Here is a 17,500-nt window from a genome sequence, read left to right on the forward strand (position 1 = left end):
CAGTCTTTCTCTCATCCCTCTTCTCTCTTCCTCCTCACATTCTCTTCCTCTCACCACTCTTCTCTCTTCCTCCTCACATTCTCTTCCTCTCATCCCTCTTCTCTCTTCCTCCTCACAGTCTTTCTCTCACCACTTCTCTCTTCCTCCTCACATTCTCTTCCTCTCATCCCTCTTCTCTCTTCCTCCTCACAGTCTTTCTCTCACCACTCTTCTCTCTTCCTCCTCACATTCTCTTCCTCTCACCACTCTTCTCTCTTCCTCCTCACATTCTCTTCCTCTCATCCCTCTTCTCTCTTCCTCCTCACAGTCTTTCTCTCACCACTTCTCTCTTCCTCCTCACATTCTCTTCCTCTCATCCCTCTTCTCTCTTCCTCCTCACAGTCTTTCTCTCACCACTCTTCTCTCTTCCTCCTCACATTCTCTTCCTCTCATCACTCTTCTCTCTTCCTCCTCACATTCTCTTCCTCTCACCACTCTTCTCTCTTCCTCCTCACAGTCTTTCTCTCCCAACTTCGTCTTCTCCTGACTGTTGCTGACGTTTGTCGGAATGGTCGTCGTTTGCATCTCTTTGATCACAGTCATCATATTCTTCTTCCTCCTCTTCTTCTTTTTCTTCTTTCTCTTCTTCTTGCTGTTCTCCTTCTTCTTCTTGTTCTTATTGTCATTGTTGTTGATGTTGTCGTCGTCCTCCTCCCCCTCTTCTTCTTAGTCTTCGATGATGTGGTCTTTAACCATCGTTGCTTTCATCATCGTCATCACCGTCATTGTCGTTATCGTATTATTCGTGTCAACATCGTCTGTGATCAGTATATCATCATCATCATCATCATCATTTCCTCCTCCTCCCCTTCTTTCTACCTTCCTTTCCCTCCTCTTCCCCGTTCTTCCACATTCTCTTCATCATCATCCTCTTTCTTTCACATCTTCCTTTCTTCCTCTCCGTCGTTCTTCCATGTCCTCCTCCTCCTCCTCGTTCTTCCACATCCTCTTCTTCCTCCTCGTTCTTCCACATCCTCTTCTTCCTCCTCGTTCTTCCACATCCTCTTCCTCCTCGTTTTTTCCAAATCCTCTTTTTCTTCCTTCTCCTCCGCGTTCTTCCAAATCCTCTTCTTCCTCCTCTTCCTCCTTCTCGTTCTTCCAAATCCTCTTCTTCCTCCTCCTCTTCCTTCTCGTTCTTCCACATTCTCCTTCTCCTCCTCGTTCTTCAAAATCCTCTTTTTCTTCCTCCTCCTCCATGTTCTTCCAAATCCTCTTCTTCTTCCTCCTCCTCCTCGTTCTTCCACATCCTCATCCTCCTTCTTCCAAATCCTCATCTTCTTCATCCTCCTCCTTATTCTTCCACATCCTCTTCTCCTCCTCCTCGTTTCTTCCACATCCTCTTCTCCTCCTCCTCGTTTCTTCCACATCCTCTTCTCCTCCTCCTCGTTTCTTCCACATCCTCTTCTTCCTCCCCCACCCAACCCACGCACACTTGAGGCGTTAAACGACCAGTCAGGGGAGGTTACCTGTGCAGGCTGTGAGGGAACGACGTTTGAAGTGGCTGCTGGCTGGCTGGAGGGCAGATGAAAGGTGGGGGTGAGTGAGTGGGGTGGAGGTGGGAGTGGGGCAGATACAGTTCGCTCGTGCAGTAGCAGAAGTGTTCCACGTGGAGTGCTCTGCAGTATTCAACGGTGGGGGAGTGGTGTGGGGGGAAGGGGTGGGGGGTAGGGGTAAGAGGGGATGAGATGCTGGGAAGGAAGGTAACAGTATAAGCAGAACGAAGAGAGAGAGAGAGAGAGAGAGAGAGAGAGAGAATATAACCAGAACGATAGAGTATAATCAGAAGATGTGCAAATCAAGACCCCAACACACACACCCTCTCTGTCTCTCACTGTGTGTGTGTGTGTGTGTGTGTGTGTGTGTGTGTGTGTGTGTGTGTGTGTGTGTCTCACTGTCTCTGTCTCTCTCGCCATCTCTCTCGACAGACAGAAAAATAGACAGACAGAAGAATGGTCAGATAGATAGATAGATAGATAGATAGACAGATAGATAGATAGACAGATAGATAGATAGATAGATAGATAGATAGACAGATAGATAGATAGATAGATAGACAGACAGACAGATAGATAGATAGATAGATAGATAGATAGATAGATATTCAGACGCACAGATGGGTGATTTTGAAAACGATATTCGTGTTGTGTATCATATGGCAAACATATCAACCTGATAATGATCCACACAAACTGTTTCACAACGAAGCAAGATTTCAAAATCATCATAAAAAACGAAGAGAGTCAGCTACACTACCATCTCCTTGAGGTTCTTTTTCTCCGGAAAGAGAGAGAGAGAGAGAGAGAGAGAGAGAGAGAGAGAGAGAGAGAGAGAGAGAGCCGGATGGTAATAAAGAGAGAGAAGATGAAAGATATGAAACATACGTGACAACCAAAATAGCGCGCGACAACAGATAGAACTGTTGAACTCCGCGCTCAACGAAACTTCACATCCAGCCGACCCACGCGCACGCCTCGACGATCCTTCTTACTTCCATGCATCTTACCCATGAATAATGGCACGCGCCCGCGCGTGCGTGCTGCACCCATCACGTTCACCTGAGTTGCATCTCTTCCTGCGTAAGCATTATTTTGTTCCGGTCTCCGGTCACCCAGTACCGGTGTAGAAGCCTCTTCATACTCCCTACCCCTTGGGTTTTTACTCCTGAGTCAAATCTGGCTTGCCCAGATCAATGAATGATGACTGATTATAGATGCTTACATAGCGCCTATCCTCGGTCTGAGACCAAGCTCTAAGCGCTTTACAAACACGGGGTCGTTTGCACAACAGGCTGCCTGCTTGGGTAGAGCCGACCGACAGCTGCCGTTGGGCGCTCATCATTCGTTTCTTTGTTCGTTCAATCAGGGTTCACTCAGGCACACATACACGCTCAGGCAGACATGTAATATTTCACGTGTATGACAGTTTTTGGTTATTTACCCCGCCATGTAGGCAGCCATATTCCGTTTTCGGGGTGTGCATGCTGGGTACGTTCTTGTTTCCATAACTCACCGAACGCTGACATGGATTACAGGATCTTTGACGTGTATATTTGATCTGCTCCGTGTGTATACACACATAGGGGGTTCAGGCACAAACAGGTCTGTATATATGTTGACCGGGAGGGGGGGGGGGGGGGTAGAAAAATATCCACCCAGGTGCCGTTACCGAGATTCGAACGCGGGACCCTCAGATTGAAAGTCCAACGCTTTTAGCATTCGGCTATCAATCCCGGGGTCCGTGTTCAGACTAGCAAGGAATTACCCTCGGGGGTAAACTTCAAGTGGTCGGAATTGCCTCCCACCTCGTTTTAACCTCCCTCGTAATGGACGCGGGAGTCCTTCTAGGCCAGCTTAAAATGTTGGTCCCACGTGGTAAATCCCGCCCAGTTAAAATCAGTACAAGGTATCAAAGTAGAACTGCCCTACTTTCGCTTTCGTTGAGTTATAATGGAAAGTTGGGGGTGGGAGGGCCAGCAATGGCTACCCCAGTTTGCCCCCCCCCCCTGCCCTGTTACACCGGTTTCGTTCGGTGCTTCTGTACAAGGGTGCTGTGTACTGGGGATGAGATAAATAAGCTGTTTGGTGATGATGTTGCAGAGAAAATATAACCCATCTATGTAAGGGGGGAAAAAGAATAAGCTGTTTGGTGATGATGTTGCAGAGAAAATATAACCCATCTATGTAAGGGGGGAAAAAGAATAAGCTGTTTGGTGATGATGTTGCAGAGAAAATATAACCCTTCTATGTAAGGGGGGAAAAAGAATAAGCTGTTTGGTGATGATGTTGCAGAGAAAATATAACCCTTCTATGTAAGGGGGAAAAAAGAATAAGCTGTTTGGTGATGATGTTGCAGAGAAAATATAACCCATCTATGCAAGGGGGGGGGGGGGGAAGAATAAGCTGTTTTGTACACAACTGGAGGGAATTAGCTAGTGTCTTCATTTTAAATGTCGGGAGTTACTGGTGGAGCCGGAGTCGTTAATAAAATGAAAAGAGAACACTGGTGGACAGATGGACACACACGTGCGCACGCTCACACGCTCGTGCACGCGCACACAGACACACAGTCACACATAAACATACACACGCACTATCATACAAATACGCACGCAAGCACGCGCGCACGCGCACTCACACACACACACACACACACACACACACACACACGAAACACACAAAAAAACACATACATATACACACTTGTAAGCGCACACATACACACACACGCACAGGCATACACGAACATGTCTGCAGACGGAAAAGAAAGGAGAGGCAATGGAGAAGAGTCAGAAAGAAAGAAAGAGAGTAGAAGTGCAGACACAACAGGGAGGAGAACTACAGATACCAGTAGAAGGGTTAGGGAAATAGGTTAAGTCTGTTGCGTCTTACTGTCTGTTGCTCTTTACGGTATGCACAATGAAGTAAATTCAGGGCTTGCAACAACAACAACTAGGAACTTTGTTGCAACCTCACCCAGCCCTTTTCCTCACTATTTTTAGGCTTTGTTGGCAACGAAAAAGAGTCATTTGGTTGCCAGAGGGTATGCAGACGCGCGGATGCATACACGCACACACAGTTCACTGACGCGCAAGGGCACACACACATTCATACGCACGCATGCAGGCATGCACTCACACACACACCCACACACACACACCCACACAGTTGCGAGCGTGCGCGCACGCATGCACACATAACAGAGGCAGACACAGACACACTCGCACAAGAGTAAATTTTATAATCGGTCTTTGAGTGTAACTGAAAATAAAGTCGGCTTCTTTGCCACAATGGAAAAAAGACATATTATCAACAACAATAACAGCAGTAACAACAGAAGCAGTCTTGGCAAAGCTGTTTAAATTAAACGGGAAAAAGTCGCCTTGTCTTTTTTTTCCTTTGTTTGTTTGTTTTTTTATATATAATTTTTTATGCGCATTGTTTTCGTGTTCCATGGAAAACAACAGACTGAACACTTCCAAGGTTCTGTCCCGGATGAGTCGGTTAGGTATCAGTTAGTTTGTTTGGCTGGCTGGCTGTCACAAGTAGTATAGAAAAATCTGAATCAGTAATTAGCAACGTTGGCACGCGTAATTATGGTACACCCGCATTACTTTGTTTTCTCGCTTTTACATTATTCACCAGAGTAAAGTTTGCATCCTTGGTAGGGCCTCAGTGGTTTTCTGGAGGGAAAAGCAATACGATATGTGAGGGGGGGGGGGGGGGGGGGGGGGGGGGGGGGTCAGTCATTACGCGGGGAGAAAGCGAATGGAAAAAGAAAGGGAAAGTCGAATTTGCGTCAGAATTTGGACGTTTTACTTATGTTGCACGTGCGGTACATCTCATCACAAACTGTACAATTTTTTTTAAATTTCGCCGTGACAATACCTGAATTAGCACTGTGCAGTTCCCCCTTATGGGGGGTGGGGTAGGTGGGGAGGGGACTACCGTCGCAAAATTGGTTGGGCGTTGGACTCTGGGATCCAGTTTTCCCCAGTCGTCAGATTTCGAGGCCCCGTTTCAGCATGGTGTTGCGTTCTCGGGAAAGGCACTCTACCCCGGTTTTCTGGACTGCACCCAGGTGTGAAGGGAAAGGCCACCTGACTTCAGTCGGGGAAGTCTGAAACGGTGGAAGAAGAAGATTGAGTTCAACCTGCCTGTGCCAAGCTGTAAAAACTGAATATGTCACTGTCCTCCAAACCGTGAAAGACAAGGGGACCTCTACCCTTAACTAAGCGCTTTTGTACTATCAGTGATAATGATAATGATAATGATGAGTGTTGTTTTCTTTAGGGTGGATTAAGCGCTTGTTTGTACTATCAGTTATAATGATAATGATAATGATGAGTGTTTTCTTTAAGGTGGACTAAGCGCTTTCAGTTTCAGTTTTTGTACTATCAGTGATAATGATAATGATGATGACAATGATAATGATGAGTGTTGTTTTCTTTAGGGTGAACTAAGCGCTTTTTTGTACTATCAGTGATAATGATAATGATGATGATAATGATAATGATGAGTGTCGTTTTCTTTAGGGTGGACTAAGCGCTTTTTTGTACCATCAGTGATAATGATAATGATGATGATAATGATAATGATGAGTGTCGTTTTCTTTAGGGTGGACTAAGCGCTTTTTTGTACTATCAATGATAATGATGATGATAATGATAATGATGAGTGTCGTTTTCTTTAGGGTGGACTTAGCGCTTTTTTGTACTATCAGTGATAATGATAATGATAGAGATGAGTGTGGTTTTCTTTAGGGTGGACTAAGCGCTTTTTTGTACTATCAGTGATAATGATAATGATAGAGATGAGTGTCGTTTTCTTTAGGGTGGACTAAGCGCTTTTTTGTACCATCAGTGATAATGATAATGATAAAGATGAGTGTCGTTTTCTTTAGGGTGGACTAAGCGCTTTTTTGTACTATCAGTGATAATGATAATGATAAAGATGAGTGTGGTTTTCTTTAGGGTGGACTAAGCGCTTTTTTGTACTATCAGTGATAATGATAATGATAGAGATGAGTGTGGTTTTCTTTAGGGTGGACTAAGCGCTTTCTTGTACTATCAGTGATAATGATAATGATAAAGATGAGTGTGGTTTTCTTTAGGGTGGACTAAGCGCTTTTTTGTACTATCAGTGATAATGATAATGATAGAGATGAGTGTGGTTTTCTTTAGGGTGGACTAAGCGCTTTCTTGTACTATCAGTGATAATGATAATGATAGAGATGAGTGTGGTTTTCTTTAGGGTGGACTAAGCGCTTTTTTGTACTATCAGTGATAATGATAATGATAGAGATGAGTGTGGTTTTCTTTAGGGTGGACTAAGCGCTTTCTTGTACTATCAGTGATAATGATAATGATAGAGATGAGTGTGGTTTTCTTTAGGGTGGACTAAGTGCTTTTTTGTACTATCAGTGATAATGATAATGATAGAGATGAGTGTGGTTTTCTTTAGGGTGGACTAAGCGCTTTTTTGTACTATCAGTGATAATGATAATGATAGAGATGAGTGTGGTTTTCTTTAGGGTGGACTAAGCGCTTTTTTGTACTATCAGTGATTATGATAATGATAGAGATGAGTGTCGTTTTCTTTAGGGTGGACTAAGCGCTTTCTTGTACTATCAGTGATAATGATAATGATAGAGATGAGTGTCGTTTTCTTTAGGGTGGACTAAGCGCTTTTTTGTACTATCAGTGATAATGATAATGATAGAGATGAGTGTGGTTTTCTTTAGGGTGGACTAAGCGCTTTCTTGTACTATCAGTGATAATGATAATGATAGAGATGAGTGTGGTTTTCTTTAGGGTGGACTAAGTGCTTTTTTGTACTATCAGTGATAATGATAATGATAGAGATGAGTGTGGTTTTCTTTAGGGTGGACTAAGCGCTTTTTTGTACCATCAGTGATAATGATAATGATAGAGATGAGTGTGGTTTTCTTTAGGGTGGACTAAGCGCTTTTTTGTACTATCAGTGATAATGATAATGATAATGATGAGTGTCGTTTTCTTTAGGGTGGACTCAAGACACTGTTAACGCACGTTGACGTTTCCTAAAACGTGTGTATTTTACTGATGCGTGTGCGCGCGAAACTCCAGAGTTGGTTAGATGCTTATGCTTCCTTTATCTTTTTCTTTCTTTTTTTTTTTTTTTAAATAAAACTTTTTCGTTATGCGCCATTTTGAAAACGCCATCAAACGTCAATAAACAACAGAGTTCCCTTTCCTAAATTGCATTCAGAATGCACTTGACGTCCATAAGTTCACTTCTGTAGTCGTTTCGCTTCAGGGAAAAAAAAGAAAAGAAAAAGAAAGAAAAAGATAAGTGAAACTGAATTAAAAAAAAAAAAAAATAAATATATATAAAGGAAAACAAAGCAGAGCAACCCAGAGGAAACCCAAATACCTTTCCGATGTACAGATGACGGAAATAATCAGAATTGACGGTACTAACACATGAAAAACAAAACAAAAAAAGCAACAACATAGCTTACGTCAGGATCCTAGCTTGACTGCACACAAGGCCGACGAAAAACAAGTGTTCTTTTTGTTTGTTTGGTGTTGTTTTTTTTAACTGGGAACCCAGTTTCTCTGTCCTTTTGTGCGTTTTCTTTTTTGTAGCTAAATTTACTTTTCTTTTTTGTAGCTAAATTTACTTTTCATGCACTTTGGCAAGTTGACAACCCTTCAGATGTTTGCACCCACATGCACGGAACAGGCGCCCGCAGACGCTCGCGCATGTTTGAAGACAGACACAGATACACAGAGACAAAGAAACAGCAACAAACGAATAGATAGCAGCACAACGTGTACACACACAACGTGTACACACACAACGTGTACACACACAACGTGTACACACACAATACAACGTGTACACACACAACGTGTACACACACAACGTGTACACACACAATACAACGTGTACACACACAACGTGTACACACACAATGGCACTCACTCAACACCGCCGTGCTGTTGTTCACACATGCGTGTTATTTCGTTGAGGCGTTTCTATTTTTAGAATGAACCGACTAGTGGATTGTCGACCACGTTCCATCATTGTCAGAGGATGGGGAATAGGTTAGGGAAGGGATCGGGGGATGGGGGGGATTACACCTCGGATATCAAAAAGAGGAAGTGACATGTGGACCTCAGATGCTGTTGAGTAAGCCTCCAGAGTTGGCTGTTACAGCTGGTTTTTTGTTTGTTTGGATTTTTCCTTAATGACGATGTTCGCTTCATTTTCTCCCTTTCATTGTTTTTTTCCTATTTGCGAACCTTTGCCCATTCCTCATCATTCTGTTCTCTACCTCTCTCCCTCTCAACCCCTCTCTCTCTCCCTTCCCATCTCTGTCTCTGTCTCTCCTCTGTTAAAGTGAAAAACTGAAGTCATGATTCAAAAGTTTGCACTGTCTATTTACAAGTCCTTCAAAGGAAGGTACACTGTTATGAAGTGACAGCATGTATGAGTACATGTGACTGTATGTGGTTAACATGTGCTTGGCAAATACTGTTTATGGTAAATTACCAACTTTAAATGGGCCCTTTTCGTGATTAACTCATCGTAATCGATATCGTTATCTCTGCATCTGTTTCCCTGACTCTTTCTCTTCTTCTGATCCCGTATGAATGAACCCAAAAGTTCTTTATTCGTGCATTGTTTTAAGATGTCAATCATTGGTCTGTTGTTCTTTTATTTTGTACATACAACACAATGCAGTTGGGGCTGTATTGTACATTAATTAGTTGTAGTTGTTTTTCTGCCTAATCAGCAATGCACTGAAATAAAGAATTAAGTGCAACAAATCACCCACCACAGTTGATATGTATCGTTCATGCAGTCACACACGCTGGTTGATAAAGCTGCTATTTCTTTCAAGAAAAAATGAGGGAAAGGAAACAAAGTAAAGAACAGTTTATTAATCCATGTTCTCCGTCCCTCCTTAGCTGATTCCAGCGTTTTAACACACATGGAGACTGAGATAAACTAACAAAGTGAGATCTACAACTATTGCCAAGGCGACTGCAAAACAGCAGGCAGCTACATACATTGCACTGCGGAATTAGTCGGTGAGTTAGTCAGTCAGTCAGTTCATTAGTTGGTTGGTTGGTTAGTCACTTGATGAGTTGGTTACTAGTCTGAGTGACTGTTTCTTCCGAAAGACGGTTGCTTCAATACAGACTGATATTACAGAGCACAAAATTGACTAATGCTATGTCTGTTTGAAATTGAACAGAAGTGTACTCCAGTCCACGCAAACCGGATGACGAAGCTGCATGTTTCAAGTATTTTCTTAAGCAGTGTGCAGACTTGTATGTACACGCTTTGGTGCAGTTATCGTTATTGCGCTTTAATTGTTTCCTCCGTTTGCTGTTACTCCCATCTACACCCCCCCCCTCTCTCTCTCTCTCTCTCTCTCTCTCTCTCTCTCACACACACACACACACTCCTTCGCAGACGCCCGTCTAATTTCACTCATTATTTACTCTTTTTTTTTCAAATGCCTTTTAAAAATGTCTCCATCTCACCTTCCCAATGTTTGACTCAAAAGTCGCCTGTTTAGAATCTCCTCGTCTCACCCTCCTCTTGTTTGACTCAAAAGTCGCCTGCTTAAAATCTCCTCGTCTCACCTTTCCCTTCCCTTGGGCTGTTGAAACTTCTGCGAGTAGGTCCATCCAAGTAACCTGTTTAAAATCTCTGCAGTCAAACGCCGGGACCTTCCGTGCACCCCCCCCCCCCCCGCCCCCCCCGTCCCCCACCTCCCTCCTTCCTCCTCCCGCCGGAGCCCCTGTCACGGCGCGTGTTGCGCACGTGCGCGCGCATCATGTGCGCCGTGTGTAGAAGACAGAAGCTAAGCAAAGAGGAGGGGAGTTGTTTTTGTGTATGTTTTGGAAATCTACCTGGCCATGACTCAGCCCAGTGAGTGTTCCTCCATCAGCCGTTGTGCTCGCTTCCCCCCTGCTCCTCAGCCTCAGTCGAGTTTTACCTGTGGGGGCCACAAGAGTCGCGAGACAACAGTAGAAAAATTTCGTGGTTGTCAGTACTGGATTTAGCCTACTTTCTTCTTCTTCTTCTTCTTCATTTTCTTCTACCTCCAGTCGGTGAGGCTATTTTTGCTACTGGTGCTGCTGCAAAAACCTTCTTCGTTTGAAACAGTATTGGTTGTCACTGTGTAGAAGTGTTCATGGAGGAATTCACACGTTTCTTTTCAGGTGCGTGTTATGTACTGTGTTGTTTTGTTTTGATTTAATCGCTCAGTTACATCTGAACCGCTTATGAAATTACTATTGTAAGACTTATCAGCAAAGGAAGTCTCTGGAATTGGGAAAAACAAACAAACAAACAAACAACAAAACAACAACAAACAAAAAATCAACAACAAACAAAAAACAAACAAAAACGAGTATACTGTGCATTCCAGTCTGTGGACAAGTTAAAGGATTTATGAGCAACGTCAATGTCAACATAGACCGAGTGATATTGATAGTCGTAGTTCTTCTTTTTCTTGTTTTTTTTAAATTTTTTTATACGAACAGAGGAATCAGATAAAACGCTCAATTATTTGTTCATCTTTTTATTTATTTTGATGTATTTATTTACACGTTTGTTTACATTATTATATTATCTGTAATATTATAATATTATTATATTATTTCATTTACATAATTATCTATAACTTTATCGATCACCTATCCATAGCTACACCGCACACACACACACACACACACACACACACACACACACTCACACTCTCTCTCTCTCTCTCTCTCTCTCTCTCTGTGTCACTGTCTCTGTCTCTGTCTCTCTCTTTCTCTCTCTCTCTCTACCTTCTCACTCTCTCACGCACATCCTAACTGGACATCCATACCCTCTTTCCCTCACCATCACACGAACATTTTTCGTCATTTCCAGACAAAAAAAAAAAAAAAAAAAAAAACAAAAACAAAACCAAACCAACATCCCAAACAAAAAACCCAAAATGCAACCCCTCCCCTCCGCCCAGTGTGGAAAGTCCATCTCAGAGTGTTCCCAAAACACACATCACTACTAATACCATCTCCCATACCTTTACTCCAATGCTTCAACATTTTCTTTGACCAAAAGGTAATTGCAGAGACTCCATTATCTTTCTTCTGCCTCGCTTTCTTTTTACGTGCGCAAAATGCATACTGCACACGGGACCTCGGTTTATCGTCTCATCCGAATGACTAGCGTCCAGACCACCACTCAAGGTCTAGTGGAGGGGGAGAAAATATCGGCGGCTGAGCCGTGATTCGAACTAGCGCGCTCAGATTCTCTCGATTCCTAGGCGGACGCATTACTTCTAGGCCATCACTCCCCATCAGCTATATCTTGTTCAGTTTTATTATGACTGGCTTCAGATTGTGCGTTCGTTTACACCGACAAGGCAAAATTGGCACAACATATACACGTGTGTGTGTGTGTGTGTGTGTGTGTGTGTGTGTGTGTGTGTGTGTGTGTGTGTGTGCAAATAAAACAAAGAAGAAATAAAGAAGAAAAACGCATTCAGACAACTGCCACGCACTTACGCAGAAACTTCCTTCCTGTTGTCGTTTACCTGCCTCAACGTTCTTTGGTTGTTTCTGGCACTACACACACACACACACACACACACACACACACACACACACACACACACACACACACACTTTTTATTGTTTTCCTACTGAATCCCTCGTGATTGTTTTTCCATATATTCATCTGAATACAGTGGACAAAAAAGTAATCACTGGATGTAAACGGAATTCAAGTGCTTGTCTTATCAACGAAAATACACTCTTTTTCTGTGTGTCTGCCTATCCCTGTCTCTCAAAGACACTCTGTCTCAGTCTGTCTCTGTCTCTGTGCCTGTCTGCCTGCCTGTCTGTCTGTCTGTCTGTCTGTCTGTCTGTCTGTCTCTCTTGTAAATGATAGTTATACATGCATTTATACTGTTGTTGTTTTTGTTCATTTTCTTATACATAATTTGAAATTTGTCTGTCTAATGCAATGCCTTTGCATTGCGTATTTATTAATTTTCCCTTTTTTGAGGGCAAGATGAAGACAAGCCAAGTGTGCCTATACCTTTTTACATCTTAAAAAAACTGAGTTCCTTCGTGCCCGCGCTCTCTACGTCTCTCCCCATCTCTCTTATCTCCGTGCCCGCGCTCTCTACGTCTCTCCCCATCTCTCTAATCTCCGTGCCCGCGCTCACTACGTCTCTCCCCATCTCTCTAATCTCCGTGCCCGCGCTCACTACGTCTCTCCGCATCTCTCTTATCTCCGTGCCCGCGCTCACTACGTCTCTCCCCATCTCTCTAATCTCCGTGCCCGCGCCCTCTACGTCTCTCCCCATCTCTCTAATCTCCGTGCCCGCGCTCACTACGTCTCTCCCCATCTCTCTTATCTCCGTGCCCGCGCTCACTACGTCTGTCCCCATCTCTCTAATCTCCGTGCCCGCGCTCACTACGTCTCTCCCCATCTCTCTAATCTCCGTGCCCGCGCTCACTACGTCTCTCCCCATCTCTCTTATCTCCGTCCATTTTATTACAAATGGTTGTGGAAAACTCAAGAGTTGTCAAGAGTCAAGCCTCCCACTCCCTCCACCCCCGCCACCCCCACACTCTTCTCACCACCATCCCCTTCACACGTGCAAAGTGAACTACATTTAGCTGGCTGGCACCACACCTGTGCTGCTGCTTCTTCTTCTGCGTTCTTTAGTTTCCTCATTCTTCATCTTCTTCTTCTTTTTCTTCTTCTTCTGTTTCCTCATCCTTCTTCTTCTTCTTCTTCTTCGCCTTATTCTGTGTTCTTTAGTTTCCTCAATCTTCTTTTCATCATCATCATCATCATCATCATCATCATCATCATCATCTTCTTCTTCTTCTTCTTCTTCGTTTTCTTCTGCGTTCTTTAGTTTCCTCAATCTTCTTCTTCTGCTTCCTCATCCTTCTTCTTTTTCTTCTTCTTCTGCTTCCTCATCCTTCTTCTTTTTCTTCTTCTTCTGCTTCCTCATCCTTCTTCTTTTTCTTCTTCTTCTGCTTCCTCATCCTTCTTCTTTTTCTTCTTCTTCGGCGTTCTTTAGTTTTCTCTTCCCTTTCTTCCTCACATTAGTGTCTTTACGGGTGGAGAGAAAATGGGGGATGGTAAAGGGGTGTGATTGGTTGCGTTTCTACGTCGGTGACAGCTTCCATCAGCACACTTGAAAATAGAGTCGCAGTCGTAGTCTTATGGACGTGAGGATTTGCGCGAAAAAGAAAAGAAAAAAAATGGGGGTGAGGGGGGAGGGGGGGAGGGGGTCTAGCGGAGGAGGGGGTGGGGGGAAGCGAGCGAGCGAGAGTGAGAGAGAGGTGGGATGGGGGGGGGGAAGGGAAGAGAAGAGTGGGGGTGGAGGGAGAGAGAGCGGTAAGAAGGAGGGAGAGAGAGGATGAGTGTGTGAGGGGAGTGGGGCAGGCGACGATCCATATTTTTACTGTACTGGCTGAAACAAACTTGTGTTTTTTCATGAGAATGGTAGAGTCATTTGTAGTGAAAGAAACTGCTTTCGTTGTGCCAAAGAAAGAGAGAGAATGAAGGGAAGATGTTTTAAAGGTTTGAGAATGATTTTCAATGGAAAAAGAGACGATCCTTTTTTTTTTTTTTTTTTTTTTTTTTTTTACTGTAATGGCTACTTACTATAGCTGGAACAAACTTATGTTATTTCATGAGAACGGTAGAGTCATTGGTGGTGAAAGAAACTGCTTTAGTTATGACGAAGAGAGAGAGTGAAGGGAAGAGGTTTAAGACGATTGAGTGATTTTTGATGGAAAAGAACTCTGTGTGTGTGTTTGTAAGTATGTAAGTGTGTGCGTGTGTGGGTGCGCGCGTGCGTGTGTGTATTTGCGCACTTTATGTTAGCGAACGTTCTAGTGTGTGGGCGTGTGCGTGCGGCATGGATGTGAAATGCCCTTATTCATTCCTTTCATTGTTTATCACACCCACAACTCCTCAACCACCTCAGCTCACCTGACTCATTTCAAGTAAGTCCACCTTTCTTTTTTTTTCTTCTTTTTTTGCACACATGTAACTTTTTTTTAAATTTTTTTTTATAGTTCTTTCCACTCCGCGTTCTGCAGACGTTTTATGTGTGTGCCCATATCTGCAAACTTCTACTTCTTCTGTTCATTGTTGTTTTTGTTGTCGTTCTTCTACTACTACTACTACTACTGTTACTACTACTACTACTACTACTACTACTACTACTACTTCTTCTTCTTCTTCTTCTTCTTCTTCTTCTTCTTCTTCTCCTCCTCCTCCTCCTATTCTTCGAAGAGTTACTGGGGCGCCGCACAGAACTATTTACTAGATAGCTCCAGGTCTGTGGCTTGTGTGTCAATGCGCGGGTTTTCAAACATGTCTTTGTCTTTGATCATTTTTGTTGTTGTTTTGAATCTCTCCGGTTCTGCAGTGGTGTTCCCTGATGCCAAACACCGACTCGCAAAAAGAAATAAAAAAAACTTCGTACATAACAAGCACGACGAAATAATGTTTTATCGGACTTGCTTTGTGCTTTGACACCTCTCTCTCTCTCTCTCTCTCTCTCTCTCTCTCTCTCTCTCTCTCTCTCTCTCTCTCTCTCTCTCTCTCTCTCTCTCTCTGTGTGTGTGTGTGTGTGTGTGTGGTGGCGCTCTGGACACATAACGTAAATGTGGAAGTATTTACGCTTCATACAGAAATCAAGTTCATTCATATATATATTTCTGTCTGTTGTCTGTTTTTCCCCCACCTCCAGAGGTACGACATGAGCTCGGGCAGGCACTACGGGTCGGGTAGCTCTTACGGGTACAGCAGCTACAAGACCCCGGCTACCGGTGGCAGCGGGTACAGCCGCTACGACCCCGCCCCAAGGTACGGGGGGAGCACGTCAGTGATGGACAAGATCAAGAAATTCGCCTCCTCCTCCATGGACACCTCGCGATATGGGGGTGGCGGCACTGACTACAGGTACCCGTCCCTCGATAGGAGCTCGCTCGGGAGGGACAGGTGAGTAGGCTGAACCAGCAGACACGCACACACGCATGCATACACGCACAAGTATACTTAAACGCACGCACGAACGTTTGTTTACGCGCGCAGGTAAGCGCACACGATCACACACTCATATCCAGACTCATATCCACACAAAGAGGTAAAGTGTCCTTATTCTCTCATTTCCCGGAAATTGTATTTTGTTCTGGTCTGTTCTTTTCATGTTTTATTTAATCCAGTTCGTGTTTATTTATTTATTCAATTATTTATTTACTTATTTATCCATTCATAATCAGAAAATAGACCATGGCTCCTAGGTAATCTACTCCAGTTAAAACATGACGCTAATATATAAAGTACAACGTTGGCGAATGGAGAGGAGAGACAGAGACAGGGAAGGACAGGGATAAAGAGAGGGAGAGAGGGGGGGGGGGCGGGGGAGAGAGAGAGAGGGAGAGGAGAGACAGAGACAGGGAAGGACAGGGATAAAGAGAGGGAGAGAGAGGGGGGGGGGGCGGGGGAGAGAGAGAGAGGGAGAGGAGAGACAGAGACAGGGAAGGACAGGGATAAAGAGAGGGAGAGAGGGGGGCGGGGGAGAGAGAGAGAGGGAGAGGAGAGACAGAGACAGGGAAGGACAGGGATAAAGAGAGGGAGAGAGAGGGGGGGAGGGGGGGAGAGAGAGACAGAGAGGGAGAGGAGAGACAGAGACAGAGAAGGACAGGGATAAAGAGAGGGAGAGAGAGGGGGGGAGGGGGGAGAGAGAGAGAGGGAGAGGGAGAGGAGAGACAGAGAGAGAGAAGGACAGGGATAAAGAGAGGGAGAGAGAGGGGGGGGGAGGGGAGAGGGAGAGAGGAGAGACAGAGAGAGAGAAGGACAGGGATAAAGAGAGGGAGAGAGAGGGGGGGAGGGGGGGGGAGAGAGAGACAGAGAGGGAGAGGAGAGACAGAGAGAGAGAAGGACAGGGATAAAGAGAGGGAGAGAGAGGGGGGGAGGGGGGAGAGAGAGAGACAGAGAGGGAGAGGAGAGACAGAGAGAGAGAAGGACAGGGATAAAGAGAGGGAGAGAGAGGGGGGGAGGGGAGAGAGAGAGAGAGAGAGAGGGAGAGGAGAGACAGAGAGAGAGAAGGACAGGGATAAAGAGAGGGAGAGAGAGGGGGGAGGGGAGAGAGAGAGAGGAGAGACAGAGAGAGAGAAGGACAGGGATAAAGAGAGGGAGAGAGAGGGGGGGGAGGGGAGAGAGAGAGAGGGAGAGAGGAGAGACAGAGAGAGAGAAGGACAGGGATAAAGAGAGGGAGAGAGAGGGGGGGAGGGGAGAGAGAGAGAGGGAGAGAGGAGAGACAGAGAGAGAGAAGGACAGGGATAAAGAGAGGGAGAGAGGGGGGAGGGGGAGAGAGAGAGAGGGAGAGAGAGAGACAGAGACAGAGAAGGACAGGGATAAAGAGAGGGAGAGAGGGGGGGGGAGGGGAGAGAGAGACAGAGAGGGAGAGGAGAGACAGAGACAGAGAAGGACAGGGATAAAGAGAGGGAGAGAGGGGGGGGAGGGGAGAGAGAGACAGAGAGGGAGAGGAGAGACAGAGAGAGAGAAGGACAGGGATAACGAGAGGGAGAGAGGGGGGGGGAGGGGAGAGAGAGAGAGAGAGGAGAGACAGAGAGAGAGAAGGACAGGGATAAAGAGAGGGAGAGAGAGGGGGGGAGGGGAGAGAGAGAGAGGGAGAGAGGAGAGACAGAGAGAGAGAAGGACAGGGATAAAGAGAGGGAGAGAGAGGGGGGGGGAGAGAGAGAGGGAGAGAGAGAGACAGAGAGAGAAGTTGCGGAAAATGGGGCAAAGACACAAGTAAAAGAGAAAAAAGAGAGAAAAACAAAAAAAAAAAAAAACAGCAGCAGCAACAACAACAACGACGTAAAACCAGAAACAAACAACAACTAGAATACTGATTCTGCACCATT

General features: G+C 44.8%; 1 protein-coding gene across 1 annotated transcript in view; it reads left to right on the forward strand.

Moving 5' to 3' along the window:
* The window catches only part of LOC143300337 (FH1/FH2 domain-containing protein 3-like), a 120,193-nt gene that overhangs the window by 12,891 nt on the left and 89,802 nt on the right, over nucleotides 1-17,500 (forward strand). Inside the window, exon 2 of the mRNA XM_076613938.1 lies at nucleotides 15,319-15,569. Within this exon, the coding sequence (XP_076470053.1) occupies nucleotides 15,319-15,569 (251 nt within the window). The remainder of the gene's footprint in view (nucleotides 1-15,318; nucleotides 15,570-17,500) is intronic.

The sequence above is a fragment of the Babylonia areolata genome, chromosome 26 (genome assembly GCF_041734735.1).
Source record: "Babylonia areolata isolate BAREFJ2019XMU chromosome 26, ASM4173473v1, whole genome shotgun sequence".
Classification (NCBI taxonomy): domain Eukaryota; kingdom Metazoa; phylum Mollusca; class Gastropoda; order Neogastropoda; family Buccinidae; genus Babylonia; species Babylonia areolata.